We start from the raw sequence: 18,661 nt of genomic DNA on the forward strand, positions 1-18,661 counted from the left end.
CACCTGAAACACTGGTGTACCAGACACACTAGTGTACCTGAAACACTAGTGTACATTAAACACTGGTTTACCTGAAACACTGGTATACCTGAAACACTAATGTACCTGAAGCACTGGTTTACCTGAAACACTGGTCTACCGGAAACACTGGTGTACCTGAAACACTGGTGTACCTGAAACACTAGTGTACCTTAAACACTGGTGTACCTGAAACGTTAATGTAACTGAAACACTGGTGCACCCGAAACACTAGTGTACCTGAAACACTAGTGTACCTAAACACTGGTACTTGAAACACTGGTGTACCTGAAACACTGGCGTTGCTGAAACATTGGTGTACTTGAAACACTGGTGTGCCTGAAACACTAATGTAACTGAAACACTGGTGTACCTGAAACACTGGTGTACCTAAAACATTGGTGTACCTGAAACACTGGTGTAACTAAAATACTGGTGTAACTGAAACACTGGTGTACCTAAAACACTGGTGTAACTGAAACATTGTTCTCAACTGAAACACTGGTGTACCTGAAACACTGGTGTACCTGAAACTCTGGTGTAACTAAAACACTGGTGTACCTGAAACACTGGTGTACCTGAAACACTAGTGTAACTGAAACACTGGTGTACCTGAAACACTGGTGTACCTGAAACACTGGTGTTTACCTGGAGTTTACCTGGAGAGAGTTCCGGGGGTCAACGCCCCCGCGGCCCGGTCTGAGACCAGGCCTCCTGAAACACTGGTGTACCTGAAACACTGGTGTAACTAAAACACTGGTGTACCTGAAACACTGGTGTACCTGAAACACTAGAGTTACTGAAACACTGGTGTGCCTGAAACACTGGTGTACCTGAAACACTAACTGAAACATGGCGTACCTGAAGCATTGTTGTACCTGAAACACTGGTGTACCTGAGACACTCGTGTACCTGAAACGGTAGTGTACCTGAAACACTGGTGTACCTGAAAAACTGGTGTAACTGAAATACTGATGTATCTGAAACACTGGTGTAACTGAAACACTAGTATATCTGAATCACTGGTGTACCTGAAACACTGGTGTACCTCTAACACTAGTGTAACTGAAACACTGGTGTACCTGAAACACTGGTGTAACTGAAACACTTGCGTACCTGAAACACTAGTGTAGCTGAAACACTGGTGTACCTGATACACTGGTGTACCTGAAACACTAGTTTAACTGAAGCACTGGTGAACCGGAAACACTAGTGTACCTGAAACACTGGTGTACCTGAAACACTAGTGTAAGTGAAACACTGGTGTATCTGAAAGACTAGTGTATTTGAAACACTGGTGTACCTGAAACACTGGTGTACCTGAAACACTAGCGTAACTGAAACACTGGTGTAGCTGAAACATTGGTGTAGCTGAAACACTGGTGCATCTGAAACACTGGTGTACCTGAAACACTAGTGTAACTGAAACACAGGTGTACCTGAAACACTAGTGTAACCGAAACACTGGTGTAACTGAAACACTGATGTAACTGAAACACTGGTGTAACTGAAACACTGGTGTAACTGAAACACTAGTGTACCTGGAACACTGGTGTACCTGAAACAGTAGTGTAACTGAAACACTGGTGTACCTGAAACACTGGTGTACCTGAAGCACTGGTGTACCTGAAACACTGGTGTAACTAAAACACTGGTGTCCCTGAAACACTAGTGTAACTGAAACACTGGTGTGCCTGAAACACTGGTGTACCTGAAACACTAACTGAAACATGGCGTACCTGAAACATTGCTGTACCTGAAACACTGGTGTACCTGAGACTCTAGTTTACCTGAAACGCTAGTGTACCTGAAACACTGGTGTACCTGAAAAACTGGTGTAACTGAAACACTGGTGTATCTGAAACACTGGTGTAACTGAAACACAAGTGTACCGGAAACACTGGTGTAACTGAAACACTGGTGTGCCTGAAACACTAACGTGCCTGAAGCACTGGTACACCTGAAACACTACTGTACCTGAAACACTGGTGTAACTGAAACACTGGTGTACCTGAAACTCTAGTGTACCTGAAAAACTTTTGTAACTGAAACACTGGTGTAACTGAAACACTCGTGTAACTGAAACACTGGTGTTCCTGAAACACTGGCGTACCTGATACACTAGTGTACATGAAACACTGGTGTTCCTGAAACAGTAGTGTACCTGAAACACTAGTGTACCTGAAGCACTGGTGTACCTGAAACGCTAGTGTAACTGAAACTCTGGTTTACCTGAAACACTGGTGTACCTGAAACACCAATGTACATGAAACACTAGTGTAACTGAAACACTGGTGTACCTGAAACACTGGTGTAACTGAAATACTAGTGTGCCTGAACCATTGGTGTAGCTGAAACACTGGTGTACATGAAGCACTGGTGTAACTGAAAAACTTGCGTACCTGAAACACTAGTGTAGCTGAAACACTGGTGTACCTGATGCACTGGTGTACCTGAAACACTAGTTTAACTGATGCACTGGTGTACCTGAAACACTAGTGTAGCTGAAACACTGGTGTACCTGAAACACTAGTGTAAGTGAAACACTGGTGTATCTGAAAGACTAGTGTATTTGAAACACTTTTGTACCTGAAACACTGGTGTACCTGAAGCACTAGCGTTACTGAAACACTGGTGTAGCTGAAACACTGGTGTAGCTGAACCACTGGTGTATCTGAAACACTGGTGTACCTGAAACACTGGTGTACCTGAAACACTGGTGTACCTGAAACACTGGTGTACCTGAAACACTGGTGTACCTGAAACACTAACTGAAACATTGCGTACCTGAAACATTGTTGTACCTGAAACACTGGTGTACCTGAAAAACTGGTGTAACTGAAACACTGGTGTATCTGAATCGCTGGTGTACCGGAAACACTGGTGTACCGGAAACACTGGTGTAACTGAAACACTGGTGTGCCTGAAACACTAGCGTGCCTGAAGCACTGGTGCACCTGAAACACTACTGTACCTGAAGCACTGGTGCACCTGAAACACTACTGTACCTGAAACACTGGTGCAACTGAAACACTGGTATACCTGAATCACTAGTGTACCTGAAAAACTTTTGTAACTGAAACACTGGTGTAACTGAAAGACTCGTGTAACTGAAACACTAGTGTACCTGAAACACTGGCGTACCTGAAACACTAGTGTACTTGAAACACTGGTGTTCCTGAAACAGTAGTGTACCTGAAACACTAGTGTACCTGAAGCACTGGTGTACCTGAAACACTAGTGTAACTGAAACTCTGGTTTACCTGAACCACTGGTGTACCTGAAACACTAGTGTAACTGAAACACTGGTGTACCTGAAACACTGGTGTAACTGAAATAGTAGTGTGCCTGAACCATTGGTGCAGCTGAAACACTGGTGTTCCTGAAACACTGGTGTAACTGAAACACTTGCGTACCTGAAACACTAGTGTAGCTGAAACACTGGTTTACCTGATACACTGGTGTACCTGAAACACTAGTTTAACTGAAGCACTGGTGTACCTGAAACACTAGTGTAGCTGAAACACTGGTGAACCTGAAACACTAGTGTAAGTGAAACACTGGTGTTTCTGAAAGACTAGTGTATTTGAAACTCTGGTGTACCTGAAACACTGGTGTACGTGAAGCACTAGTGTAACTTAAATACTGGTGTACCTGAAACACTAGCGTAACTGAAACACTGGTGTAGCTGAAACACTGGTGTAGCTGAAACACTGGTGTATCTGAAACACTGGTGTACCTGAAACACTAGTGTAACTGAAACACAGGTGTTCCTGAAACACTAGTGTAACTGAAACACTGGTGTAACTGAAACACTGATGTAACTGAAACACTGGTGTAACTGAAACACTGGTGTAACTGAAACACTGGTGTACCTGGAACACTGGTGTACCTGAAACAGTAGTTTAACTGAAACACTGGTGTACCTGAAACACTGGTGTACCTGAAACACTCTTGTACCTGAAACACTGGTGTAACTGAAACACTGGTGTAACTGAAACACTGATGTAACTGAAACACTGGTGTAACTGAAACACTGGTGTAACTGAAACACTGGTGTAACTGAAACACTGATGTAACTGAAACACTGGTGTAACTGAAACACTGGTGTAACTGAAACACTGGTGTAACTGAAACACTGGTGTAACTGAAACACTGGTGTAACTGAAACACTGGTGTAACTGAAACACTGGTGTACCTGAAACACTAGTGTACCTGAAACACTGTTGTTTCTGAAACATAGTGTACCTGAAACACTGGTGTACCTGAAACACTGGTGTAACTGAAACACTGGTGTAACTGAAACACTGGTGTACCTGAAACACTGGTGTAACTGAAACACTGTTGTTTCTGAAACCCTAGTGTACCTGAAACACTGGTGTACCTGAAACACTGGTGTACCTGAAACACTGGTGTACCTGAAACACTGGTGTACCTGAAACACTGATGTATTTGTTGCTGTGGGACAGCTAGAGAATGCTTCTTCTGACTGGTTCTAAACTTTCAGTGCTGGTGTATCTTAGTGGGAGATTGAAATGGTTCTGGTCTGTGTACGCAACATTTTTTTAGTTAGATAAATTGTAATATTGATTTCCATGGAATAATTTGTGAATGTCTTAAGCGCTTCAGATCTTCAACATAGATTTTAGCTTCATTAAAGTGGCTTGTTAAGTTTAATTTTAAAATTTTCGTATTATTATATGTTTACCTTCAGCATCTGTCTATTATTTCCCTCTGTCGTTAACTTGAGTTGTTTCTGGTGAGCTTGTTTTCGCGACCTTCCTCTCCCCCTCCTGCAAGCTAGGAAGTTCCAGGAGCTAGAACCAGGTTTACAAAAGTAGAGACACATAATATACAATTCGGTTTACTGCGTAAATAATTTACATTTTTTTTTTTAATTTACTTAAGTTGACAGCATTACATATTTGGATGGATGTTGCAAATTTCAACAAATACAGTTTTTTCATTTCTTATGCAACGCAAATTTCTGGTATCCCAGGAGCGCCGGTCTGTCTTGTCCAAGATGTAATCGCAGTAAGTGTCCCGAGGTGACCTGCCCCGGCAGTGTAGGCAGTGACATCTGTGGCTGCTGTCCAAAATGTTTCAAGGTAAGTGTTGCCTCATTTAAATAAAATTTACTTTAAAAATGCTAATCAAATTAATTACTTTCTTTATTTTTATGCAGGGATGGCTTATTAGTGAAAAAATTAGCCTCAACAATTCGTGAGAGTACCACAAAAGAAGAAAGCCTATCTCCCTCATTACATCATAACACACGTGTCGACCCTCAGACCAAACAATGGTGTAACTCTTTTCTTTGTGACTTAACTAAATATTGGTATGTCTGCGGCAGTGCATCGCCAGTTCAGTCTGAACACCATTATCTATTGTGGCTTATATAAGATGGAACGATTTCCAAATATGAACAGGCTAGCAATATTTTCAAGAGAACCTTTGTCACAGCCCGCCTCCCAGCACTAAGACAGACCAACCTATGCAGACATTACAAAGCTCCTCAAAACTCGAAAAGAGTAACCGTGTTATCCTGGGAAGATGGTAAATAGTTGATTCATGGTTCCAATGTCAATATTCTCCTGCTTTCAGTATCTCTAACACTGTGGAGGTGCAGCTGCTAGTTTCTGGGAGTCCGAAAAGTGTAGAAAATATAGGAACTTATTCATAATTATACTCTCGTCTGGCTAAGTCTGAAGACCCTCGGCTTTTAGCAAAAATGCACTTTCAAATTTGTGAAAATTTTGGACAAAAAAGGACTCGTTAAACAAATAAGCAATTCTAGATCATATCAGATATATCGATTACAAGCGTTGTATAAGTCAAGTACTGAGTCACATGACGACTTTCTAGTTAGTCAGAATTAATGTCTCACTTCCCTGGATAGTTAGAGAGGCAGTCATTCTACTTTTGATACAGATATCCACTGAAATGATAGTTCTTTAAAACTGAATGTTTATTGACAGTACAGAAACACGCTTCTACATTTATTGTTAATTATACAACTTTAAAAAAAGATGAAGTATTCACTTTTGTGTTTTTGAGAATATTGAGGAGAGAAAATTTGTGAAATCTCTGAGATAACATCCAGTTTACAGTAACAACATAGACTAATAGAAAACAAAATTATGAGAAAAAATACGATAAAGAGTTGAACTTGATGCAAAATCGAAACTCGAGAATAAGTTGGTATTGCCATACGACGACAATTAATATATTACATTTACTAGACAATTTTTTATAAATAAATGTTATACAAAATGCTGTACAAAAATAACAGCCATCGTGGTCAAAACATCACTGGACTGTGCTTTTGTTTATTTGCAAAAATATTAATGATATGTATCATAATGATACACAGCTTTATATTCCAGATTATAGTCCATAACCTAGAGAGAAAACTAAATTTGTCAAAACAGTAATGGTGTTCCTTGCAAATAAAACATAACCCTACCATAATTCTCATAAACCAACATGAATTACTTGATTCATTATATTCTATTGTTAATTTACCCGTTTATACCCTAAACTTCGTACTTATAAATACTTGTATATTCGAAACTCCAAGAATAAAGTCGTACTGTCAGCAAGTATATTGTTATAATGAATTTCCTCCAAAATAGTAATTAACTCTCGTAATTATTAATGCATTTATGAAGAAGATCCAGACCTATTGAGGTTATAAAGAATCTGAGGAATGGTAGGCAGTCAAGCTTGATCCAAGAAAGAATCAAATTCTTTGGATCAAGAACCCTTTATTGGTTTTATTATAATCATGGATGAGCGATAAACCCGTAGGATTATACAACGCATGTGGGGGGGGGCGAATGGAAGGCTTTCAGGTTCAATTCATGGAACTGGAGCACAGATCCAATTCCCTAGATCAAGAGCCCCTCACCAGCGTCAAGGAACGTCTCTTGAGGGGTCATTGGCAGTAAAGGATTAACTTACAATAACTTTAATGAGACTAGTGTAAACAACAGACTTGTTCTTAAGGATATTAACTGGATTCTCTTTATCTAGTTTTAATGTTCAGGTTGTCCCAGAACTCTGGACAAATTAGAAAAATTAATAATTTATATTTAATTCAGATTTATATTAAATTGAATGCCCAGTAACAGTCATGTGAACACTGTTGTGCAAACTTGTCTCAAATATTATTAATACAGAAACAATGATCTGAGAAGACGCATTAAGAATGTATGAGTTAACTTTGTTTGTTCACATGCCTTCCCTGTGTTAACTTTGTTCACATGCCTTCCCTGTGTTAACTTTGTTCACATGCCTTCCTTGTGTTAACTTTGTTCACATGCCTTCCCTGTGTTAACTCTGTTCACATGCCTTCTCTGTGTTAACTTTGTTCACTTGCCTTCCCTGTGTTAACTTTGTTCATATGCCTTCCTTGTGTTAACTTTGTTCACATGCCTTCTCTGTGTTAACTTTGTTCACTTGCCTTCTTTGTGTTAACTTTGTTCACTTGCCTTCTCTGTGTTAACTTTGTTCACTTGCCTTCTTTGTGTTAACTTTGTTCACATGCCTTCTCTCTGTTAACTTTGTTCACTTCCCTTCTCTCTGTTAACTTTGTTCACATGCCTTCTCTGTGTTAACTTTGTTCACTTGCCTTCTCTCTGTTAACTTTGTTCACTTGCCTTCTCTGTTAACTTTGTTCACTTGCCTTCTCTGTGTTAACTTTGTTCACTTGCCTTCTCTGTTAGCTTTGTTCACTTGCCTTCTCTGTGTTAACTTTGTTCACTTGCCTTCTCTCTGTTAACTTCGTTCACTTGCCTTCTCTCTCTTAACTTTGTTCACTTGCCTTCTCTCTCTTAACTTTGTTCACTTGCCTTCTCTGTTAACTTTGTTCACTTGCCTTCTCTGTTAACTTTGTTCACTTGCCTTCTCTGTTAACTTTGTTCACTTGCCTTCTCTGTGTTAACTTTGTTCACTTGCCTTCTCTGTTAACTTTGTTCACTTGCCTTCTCTGTGTTAACTTTGTTCACTTGCCTTCTCTCTGTTAACTTTGTTCACTTGCCTTCTCTCTGTTAACTTTGTTCACTTGCCTTCTCTCTGTTAACTTTGTTCACTTGCCTTCTCTGTGTTAACTTTGTTCACTTGCCTTCTCTGTTAACTTTGTTCACTTGCCTTCTCTGTTAACTTTGTTCACTTGCCTTCTCTGTTAACTTTGTTCACTTGCCTTCTCTGTGTTAACTTTGTTCACTTGCCTTCTCTGTTAACTTTGTTCACTTGCCTTCTCTGTGTTAACTTTGTTCACTTGCCTTCTCTGTGTTAACTTTGTTCACTTGCCTTCTCTGTGTTAACTTTGTTCACTTGCCTTCTCTGTGTTAACTTTGTTCACTTGCCTTCTCTGTTAACTTTGTTCACTTGCCTTCTCTGTTAACTTTGTTCACTTGCCTTCTTTGTGTTAACTTTGTTCACTTGCCTTCTCTGTGTTAACTTTGTTCACTTGCCTTCTCTGTTAACTTTGTTCACTTGCCTTCTCTGTTAACTTTGTTCACTTGCCTTCTCTGTGTTAACTTTGTTCACTTGCCTTCTCTGTTAACTTTGTTCACTTGCCTTCTCTGTTAACTTTGTTCACTTGCCTTCTCTGTGTTAACTTTGTTCACTTTCCATCTCTGTTAACTTTGTTCACTTGCCTTCTCTGTTAACTTTGTTCACTTGCCTTCTCTGTTAACTTTGTTCACTTGCCTTCTCTGTGTTAACTTTGTTCACTTTCCTTCTCTGTTAACTTTGTTCACTTGCCTTCTCTGTTAACTTTGTTCACTTGCCTTCTCTGTTAACTTTGTTCACTTGCCCTCTCTCTGTTAACTTTGTTCACTTGCCTTCTCTCTGTTAACTTTGTTCACTTGCCTTCTCTCTGTTAACTTTGTTCACTTGCCTTCTATCTGTTAACTTTGTTCACTTGCCTTCTCTGTTAACTTTGTTCACTTGCCTTCTCTGTTAACTTTATTCACTTGCCTTCTTTGTGTTAACTTTGTTCACTTGCCTTCTCTGTGTAAACTTTGTTCACTTGCCTTCTCTGTTAACTTTGTTCACTTGCCTTCTCTGTTAACTTTGTTCACTTGCCTTCTCTGTGTTAACTTTGTTCACTTGCCTTCTCTGTTAACTTTGTTCACTTGCCTTCTCTGTTAACTTTGTTCACTTGCCTTCTCTGTTAACTTTGTTCACTTGCCTTCTCTCTGTTAACTTTGTTCACTTGCCTTCTCTCTGTTAACTTTGTTCACTTGCCTTCTCTCTGTTAACTTTGTTCACTTGCCTTCTCTCTGTTAACTTTGTTCACTTGCCTTCTCTGTGTTAACTTTGTTCACTTGCCTTCTCTGTTAACTTTGTTCACTTGCCTTCTCTGTTAACTTTGTTCACTTGCCTTCTTTGTGTTAACTTTGTTCACTTGCCTTCTCTGTGTTAACTTTGTTCACTTGCCTTCTCTGTTAACTTTGTTCACTTGCCTTCTCTGTTAACTTTGTTCACTTGCCTTCTCTGTGTTAACTTTGTTCACTTTCCTTCTCTGTTAACTTTGTTCACTTGCCTTCTCTGTTAACTTTGTTCACTTGCCTTCTCTGTGTTAACTTTGTTCACTTTCCTTCTCTGTTAACTTTGTTCATTTGCCTTCTCTGTTAACTTTGTTCACTTGCCTTCTCTGTTAACTTTGTTCACTTGCCCTCTCTCTGTTAACTTTGTTCACTTGCCTTCTCTCTGTTAACTTTGTTCACTTGCCTTCTCTCTGTTAACTTTGTTCACTTGCCTTCGTTTGGCTTCTGCATAAATGTTAGAACATCAGATGAACAGTTTTTTGAACGGTAAAATGAGCCATCAAAGTATTTTTTCTTACAAATCTAAATTTGATATTAGAAATGTGTTGTTTAACATTTTTAATAGAATTCTGATTTTTTTTTTTATTCACCGGTATTCTCCCGGCCCGGGTCTTTTCCAAGTAGTGGTGACCCGGCCTTGGCTCCCTATCTGGGGGAGTGTCTCGAGACTTAAGTCTTCCATGGGAGGAGGTACAGTACCTCCTCATCTTTGGGACCAAGTGTCCCCAGGCCTACCCACATTCCCCACCCTCACGGGGCTCGTAGGGAGAAGCTAGGCCTCTGGTCTGCCATCTACCCCGCCTCAAAGGGGCTCGTGGGGATGGCAGTCTTATGAGCTGCATATGGTAGCAAGATCAGCCCTTTCTTGACCTTCGACAGAATTCTGATGTTTTTGATTGTCTCAGACATTTGAGTCACTGTGCAATGCACAGTTTTCTTTAACATCAATATACACTAAATTTTCTTTTTTTTTTTTTTTTACTTTCATTTAGGTTTTTTTTTTTTTAATTTTTGTTCGAATGGATCATTAATCTTGTTTTCCACACTGACAAATGTTAAAATGTGCATATAATTTTTCATTAAAAATCATTGCAAATGCCTGAATTTTAAAAATCACAACATTATACCTTCATCTTGAGAAAATAAGAAAATTCGTGCAGATACCTTCTGAACATTATTGTCTACGACGGGATTTTATAGTAACATTTTAGTTTCAAAATCTATTTTAATAAGTAAAAAATGGGAGTTTATCCAGCTCAGTATTAACTACTTTTATGCAAATAAAGTATCTTTCATTACAACTTGGATTCTCACTGTCAAGTGACGAGTCCAAGTTCTGAAGTGGAAAATTTATCAAAAAATGGAAGACTTATATTGCATTTCATTAGCCACTTTTATGTTGTAACTTTCAATAAACATTATGTAATTCATTAAATCCTACTGAACTTCTTTTGACTTAAAATATTAATTAATAATTTTTTTTAAATTATTCCATTATCAACTACTAAATATTACAGCTACTTTTGTTACCCACAGGTTCTTGGTGAACCATGTGGAGGTATCTGGAACCATGCTGGCTTGTGTGATGAAGAATTTATTTGTAGTAACCCATCAAACTTAAGGGACCAGACACCTGGTGAATGTAAGCTCAAGGTGTATGAAGGTAAGGTTTAATTAACTTTATAAGGAGATAAAGGTATTAGAAGTTATATTTTCTTCTCTATGACAAACGGAACAAATGTATGACAGAGGCAAATTATGATTCAAGTTTATGCAATTGATGTTTTTTTTTTAAATATTGTTAACAGCATTACTTTCAAAATTATGATTGATCATTAATTGCAAATAGATAAAAGCAATGTCTCTGGGATATTTACAACAGGATCCAACATGTTACCTTCATGCAGTACATTATTTGTAAATTATTATTATTATGTGAGCAAATTACCTGTATGAGGTTTACAGGATATTTCCTGAATTATTACAGGCAAGTAATCTGGGTGAGATAAGTGGGACTTAAGTCACAGTTGGTAGCCCAACTGTAACTCCCTCGATGCCCACTTCATCACCACTCACACAAAAAAGTTTGACCTGACATTAAATTAATAATCACAGTATTAAACATTAATACCAATAATGGAAAATTATAAAACAATGTGGACTGTATATAATTAGGTTTGCTGGGTACACAAAAGAAATTCGTATTACCACTTAATTACTGTAGATGGATCACACCACAACACCTGCCTAACACCTAGACTCTACACTGGCCAGCTAGAGATCTAAATGCAAGGACTAAAGGAGCACTTCCCTGTGAGTGATGGTCGTATCCCTTGTCTTCCGCCATCCATACGGGTTCCTATAACAAATTCAGGCCGAAACCCTCCAATTTGGTTCGGAAGACAAAAGAACATAAGAACATAAGAAAGAAGGAACACTGCAACAGGCCTACTGACCCATGCGGAGCAGGTCCATCCCCCCCGAATTAGACCAATGATCCACCCCCCGGATTATCCCAATGACCCACCCAGTCGGGTCATCTCCACTCAAGGATGAAGCACTGCACCAGACCCAGCAGCACAAGCTAGTCAGGTCCAACTCACACCTACCCACATCCACTCATGTATTTATCTAACCTATTTTTAAAACTACACAACGTTTTAGCCTCAATAACTGTAATTGGGAGTTTGTTCCACTCATCCACAACTCTATTACCAAACCAGTGCTTTCCTATATCCTTCCTGAATCTGAATTTTTCCAACTTGAAACCATTGTTGAGAGTCCTGTCTTGGCTGGAAATTTTCAGCACGCTATTTACATCCCCTTTATTTATTCCTGTTTTCCATTTATACACCTCGATCCTATCCCCCCTAATTCTACGCCTTTCTAGAGAGTGCAGATTCAGGACCCTCAGTCTATCCTCATAGGGAAGATTTCTGATACATGGGATCATCTTTGTCATCCTCCTTTGTACGTTTTCCAGAGCATTTATATCCATTCTGTAATACGGTGACCAGAACTGAGCAGCATAGTCTAAATGAGGCCTAACCAAGGATATATAGAGTTGAAGAACAACCTGAGGACTTCTATTATTTATACTTCTAGATATGAAGCTTGTGACGTGCCCCCATTCTGATTTCTCCCCATTTATGCAAACTCTCTGCTGTCTATTTGTCAGCCATGCCTTTACCCAGGAAAAAATTTCTCCGTGTGCCCTAAGTTTCCTCAACAGCCTCTGGTGTGGAACTCTATCGAAAGCCTTACTGAAGTCCATATACACAATATCATATTCATTACCATGATCTACCTCCTCAAACACCTTAGTGAAAAAAGTTAGTAAATTCGTAAGACAGGAACGCCCCTTTGTAAAACCGTGTTGAGAAACATTAATCTGTGCCTGTCAAGATGGCTACGAATTGCTTCGGCAATTATTGATTCCATAAATCTTCCCACTATGGAGGTAAGGCTTATTGGTCTATAGTTCGAAGCCAAGGACCTGTCACCTGCCTTGTAAATAGGTATTACATTTGCCATTTTCCACTTATCACGCACTATGCCAGTTTGTAGTGATATGTTAAAAAGATTAGCCAAAGGTATGCTAAGTTCCTCTTTACATTCCTTTAACACCCTTGCAAACGGTTCATCAGGACCTGAGAATTTGTTAGGTTTTAGCTTCTCTATTTGTCTGAGGACCATGTCACTGGTTACCGCAATCGTACATAGTTTATTATCATCCTTTTCTACATAATCTATTATTTCAGGAATATCGCTAGTATTTTCCTGGGTGACAACTGAGAGGAAGTAGGTATTTAGAATTTCACACATATCCTTATTACTGTCAGTGATCTGACCAGAGTTACTCTTAAGTGGGACAATCTTGTCCCTAATCTTACTTCTGTATACCTGAAAGAACCCTTTTGGGTTAGTCTTTGAATCCCTTGCGACCTTAGCCTCATAATCCCTTTTTGCTTTTCTTATTCCTTTTTTTATTTCTCTCTTTAATTGAATATATTGATTTCTTAACTGCCCATCCCCTCTTTTGATACGCCTATATATGCCTCTCTTTTGACCAATGAGATGCTTTAATCTATTGGTCATCCATTTGGGATCATTTTTGTTAGTTCTAATTTCCCTACTCGGAACAAAAGTTGTCTGGGTAGCTAGAACTATGCTCTGAAAAACGTCATATTGGCAACCAAGATCACCTACCTGACCCATAGTTAGGACATCCCAATTTAGCCCACCCAAGTAATTCTTCAGTCCCATGAAGTCGGCCAAGCGAAGATCTGGGACAGAGATTTGATTGCAGTTATCTGGGTAATTCCATGATATATTGAAACTAAGTGATTTGTGATCACTTTCCCCAAGCTCATCATTAACCTCAAGATTATTAAGTAGTGAATCTTTGTTGGCAAGAACCAAGTCAAGCAGATTGTTTCCTCTAGTTGGTTCTATCACAAACTGCTCTAAAAAGCAATCCTGAACCGTATCAAGAAAGTCACTAGACTCAAGACTTCCTGTCATATTGTTCCAATCAATTTGTCTAAAGTTAAAATCTCCCATTATCACAACATTTTCATATCTAGATGCCTTATGAATTTCGTCCCATATAGCTTACTGCCCTCTCTATCAAGGTTTGGGGGCCTATAAATCACACCCAAAATTAATTTGCCACGTCCCTCGAGAAACTGTAGCCAAACAGATTCTGTGTTCGATGTTTCTAATCTTATATCATGTCTAAGACAACAATTTAAATTTTCTCTGACATCGCCACACCACCACCCTTCCTGTTGACTCTATCAGTGTGGAATAGTTTATAACCCTGTATGTTGCATTCAGAAGGCATTTCTCTATCTTTCAGGTTGAACCAGGTCTCTGTTATACCAATAATATCTATATTATCTACACTTGCAAGTAATTTTAGCTCATCTATCTTATTTCTTAGACTCCTACTGTTTGTATAGTAAACCTTAAGGGAGCTAGTCACTCGTTGCCCTCTACTATCTCTCTTTGTTGATCAATTGATTTGCCATTACTAGCAACTTTATTTTGAATATTGTCTTTTAAACATATCCCTGAGGTATCCCGGTAATAACTGCTGTTTTTAACCCTAATGCTGCAGCCTGATTGTTTCCCACAAACACCCATCACTTTAAATTCCTAGACAAGTCATCAATTACCCTCTCAATTGAATTGGCTAATGCAACCACTCCATCCCCAGAGAGATGAACCCCATCCCTTGCATACATATCACGTTTGCCAAAGAATAGGTCCCAGTTATCAATGAATGGGATTGCAAGTTCCTTGCAGTACTTGTCTAGCCAGCAATTTATACCAATTGCCCTAGACATCCATTCATTGCCCACTCCCTTTCTAGGCAAGATGCTACATATGACTGGGATCCCTCCCTTAGACCTAACTACTACTATGGCTGACCTGTACTTATCCAGCAGCTCCTCTCTCCTGCCCTTCCCAATGTCATTACCCCCAGCACTAAGACAGATAATGGACTTGTTCCCATTACCTGTCATAATATTATCCAACCTGCTGACTATGTCGCCAACACCAGCTCCAGGAAGACACACTCTCTGTCTGACCTTTCTGTCTCTGTTACAAAATGCACGGTCCATATATCTTACCTGAGAATCGCCTATTAAAATATTCTCACCTTGATTAGCAGGGGAATCAGTGGTACCTTCAACCTCACTAACCACTGAAGTACACTCGTCTTGGAGAACAGAGAATCGATTTCCTACCTTCACATCTTCTCCATTAACTCTCATCTTCCTTCTTCCTGAACTGTGAACCACTTGCCACTTAAAGCGGCTGCCACTATCGCTGCTGGTGACCATTCCTACTTTACCAGCTAAATCCTTCTCACACTCGCTCCCAAACTCATCTATGCGGAGCTTCAGCCTCCTATTTTCCTCCTAAAGAAGTAGAATCTCCTTCTTCAATACTTGAACCTGAGATTCTAAAACACTACAACAAGCCATGGTATGACTCACACGTAGATTATTAGCAGAATTTCCCACAACAACCAGTGTTCACAAATTACAAATAGCGTCCCACTCTGAGGCGTCACTTCCCCGGCTGTTCTGTCTTCCCCCTCACTCGAAATTTCTCGAAGGGTCCAAATAGCATCATATTTAATACGTAATTATTATATTATTCATTTATATGTTCTACATTTAGGAAACTATGTAAAAATAATTCCACATCATTAGTCTAATTTTTTTCTTTATCAGTTCTCAAATAATTTTATTCTTTGATACTTGTTAACAAATCAGATAGTGAGTACACTTACTGGCTCTATATAAAAGAAATTCTTCAGCGGTGCAGAGCTCTATGTTAGTCCAAGACATGCAATATCATCACTAACCTGATGTTCATATTAATTTTACCTGCGATGTTTATCAGGTTGTTGTCAAATTTTAATGACATAAATAGTAAATTATCCTTTACAATGATGTTATAAGTTGCCTGAAATATTAGACCTTCATGTTTCATACCTCACAAAATTATAGGTGAATAGGTGAATATAAATAATTAATAATAATAATAACACTGGTCAACAATTTTTGAAAAGTTGTATGCTTCTTAAATGGGATTAGTTAATTCTTATATATTTTCATGTCCTGAATCCAAATATCACCTTGAAAAATGCTTATTGGCTATAAGTTTAAAGATACGAGAGACCTGTAATATTTGATTATTTTATTATAACGTACAATATGTATGAGTATGTTATAAACTCTAATCCGTACCTACTTTCTGCCTTTTTACTTGACGCTTATAGTGAGCTGAAGAATCATCTCTTGCCAATGTCAGCTGCTAGGAGATTCCATTGTTGAAGACGAGAGCCTAGCAGCTCTGCCTTATTTTTGGCTAGTTGCAGATCCCTGACAAGGTCATGGAGTTCCGCTTTTCTTATAAGAAATGGCCAAAGGAGTGTGCTTCATCGAAGTATGGCTCACTGTAATCCAGCACTGTCATCCTTCTCTTCTTCCTCCTCACCACTTTCTTCATTTGACTCGAAGGATACTAAAGTTGGTGCATCAGGAACAGGTAGACCTCCATGTGGAACTGGGCGAATAGCTGATGAAATGTTTGGATATTCAATGGACTCCTTTGTTTTCTTTGACAAACCATTTTGTACTGGAGGTACCATACAGAAATAACAATTGTTGATGTGGTCTGTTGGCTCCTGCCATGTCACTGGCACAGCAAAAGGCATTCCTTTTCTCTTCCTATTCAACCACTGGTGAAGGTTAGTAGCACAATTGTTACAGCATATGTGTGGAGACCAGTTCTTATCCTGGTCACAAATCTTGTATCCAAAATATAGGCGATATGCCTTTCTAACCATAGCAGTTATACGGCGCTTCTGTGGTGCAAAGGTCACCTTACCACAAATGTAGCAGAAGTTGTCTGTACTATTCACACAAGTACGAGGCACCTGAAAGAAGAAAACAACAAACAATTAGAAGATAAACAGAAAATGTATTCATTAATTTATCATTATAATACAAAGCATGACAGCTAGACAAGTATTTTATCATTCAGGAGGAAATTAAAATTAATATAATATGCATCATATGCATATCAGTAGCTTTCTCAGGGAATATTTATTATATGTTTAAAAAGTTTTTGGCTAAGAAAATCACCTACCTTTCACCTCAAAATATAAACTTGAACATCACAACCACCTTCTATGACTGCTGGACCAATAATAAAGGTCAGCGAGACTGTGAGTGTGGTAAGAAACATATGCCACAAGCCTGTTGGAAACTGTTGTGACACGTTGGTGTATAATAAAAAGTATATTGGTGTATATTGAAAAGTAGAGTTAACAAACAATTTTTAACCATGATATTCATTATCAGTGACCTAAAATTAGTTGGAAATTGCTACTTTAGTCTCTGAATCATTTTGGTTGTTGACCTTTGTAATAATACGCTTGGGCAATGGTACAGATGAATATTCGCATGAACATAAAAACTGCAGATCTTGTTGAACTCCTCAGATACACAGAATAAAGTGAGCTTAGAGCAACAGTTTTTGTAGCTATATCTTACTTGGTTCATTCTTAAAGAATTCCGCTTACTAGATCAGTGTTAAGGAAGAAAGATTTTCCATGTAATTTCGTTGTTACATTGGTAAACAGTCGGAGAAATTTTTAATGTCTCCAGAAAATTCTGTAGTTACAGTAGAAAAAGCAATCACTTAGAAACATTTTAAATAAATTTCTTAGGGATTTCTTTTCGGCAATGTTCCCATTGCATTATTCTTAAGAATAGCTGCATTTTACACATTGTTTTAGTTCAAAGAATCGATCCCTGATAGCTTAGCGTCTTCTAGTGTATATCAGTATATGTGTACGAGATGTTAGTCTCAATTTACTGGCACGAACTGCTGAGCATATACAGTAGGACAGGACAGGTAAGCCTTCATATTCAGCGATTAGTAAACATGCACGAGACCATCCTATGAGCAAGGCATCTTGTAAAGTGTTAGACTGTTGCATCAATTAATATACCGCAAGAAAATAATCAGAGCATATAAAAATATGTATAAATTTAATAAAAATGAGACTTCATTATATCTTGAATTATAATAGGCAATTTCTTGACATATTTAATTTTTGCAGATTAAATGCTGACTCACCCTATGAAGAGGACAATAGGTGCCATTTTTGGTCATCAATGAAGAGGACAACAGGTGCCATTTCTGTTCATTAACCTGCAACAATTATCTTTTACATCACTATAAAATGTTGTTTTAATCCAATTACCTTGAGAGCCCTGAGCCATTATGTTAAATTGTGTTTTCATTTTTTTGTAAGTGAACTTCATTCACAATTTAGGGACCAGTCGCTGAAGCAATTACTGTATCTTCCTCTGTAATATCTTGACAGCATCTACCAGTCTGGAATAAGATACACAATAAAGTTAGCAAAGTAAACGTGTTACACAAATTTGATTTAACCTTATTTGCAGTCATTTATATATTGTTAAGCTTTTTGCTAAAGACGCTAAATTCACTTTAATGATGAATTTTATAGCTAAACGTATAGTATAACACATTCTCATCCTGTATCGTTAGGTGAGTGGTATTTTTTACTAGGTAAATATTTACTGTAAATAATCAGAGTCCCAACGATGGGTAAACTGCGGCTCCTGAAGCTACTCTGTGCGGCTCCCTCACAATATTAGGCTTCGTTGCCATTTTTTCCTAAAATGTTGTATTAATTTATAATAATATAGTATGTACCAATATATATATATATATATATATATATATAT

At 38.4% G+C, this 18,661-nt stretch overlaps 1 protein-coding gene across 1 annotated transcript in view; it reads left to right on the plus strand.

The window, feature by feature from the left end:
- LOC128690807 (venom protein 302) overlaps nt 1-18,320 on the plus strand; it is a 39,582-nt gene extending 21,262 nt beyond the window's left edge. The window contains exons 3-5 of the mRNA XM_053779530.2: nt 5,018-5,126; nt 10,893-11,019; nt 18,007-18,320. Coding sequence (XP_053635505.1) covers nt 5,018-5,126; nt 10,893-11,019; nt 18,007-18,011 — 241 coding nt within the window. The 3' untranslated portion in view covers nt 18,012-18,320. The remainder of the gene's footprint in view (nt 1-5,017; nt 5,127-10,892; nt 11,020-18,006) is intronic.
- The last annotated feature ends 341 nt before the right edge of the window (nt 18,321-18,661 follow it).

This window comes from Cherax quadricarinatus, chromosome 24 (assembly GCF_038502225.1).
Source record: "Cherax quadricarinatus isolate ZL_2023a chromosome 24, ASM3850222v1, whole genome shotgun sequence".
NCBI lineage: Eukaryota > Metazoa > Arthropoda > Malacostraca > Decapoda > Parastacidae > Cherax > Cherax quadricarinatus.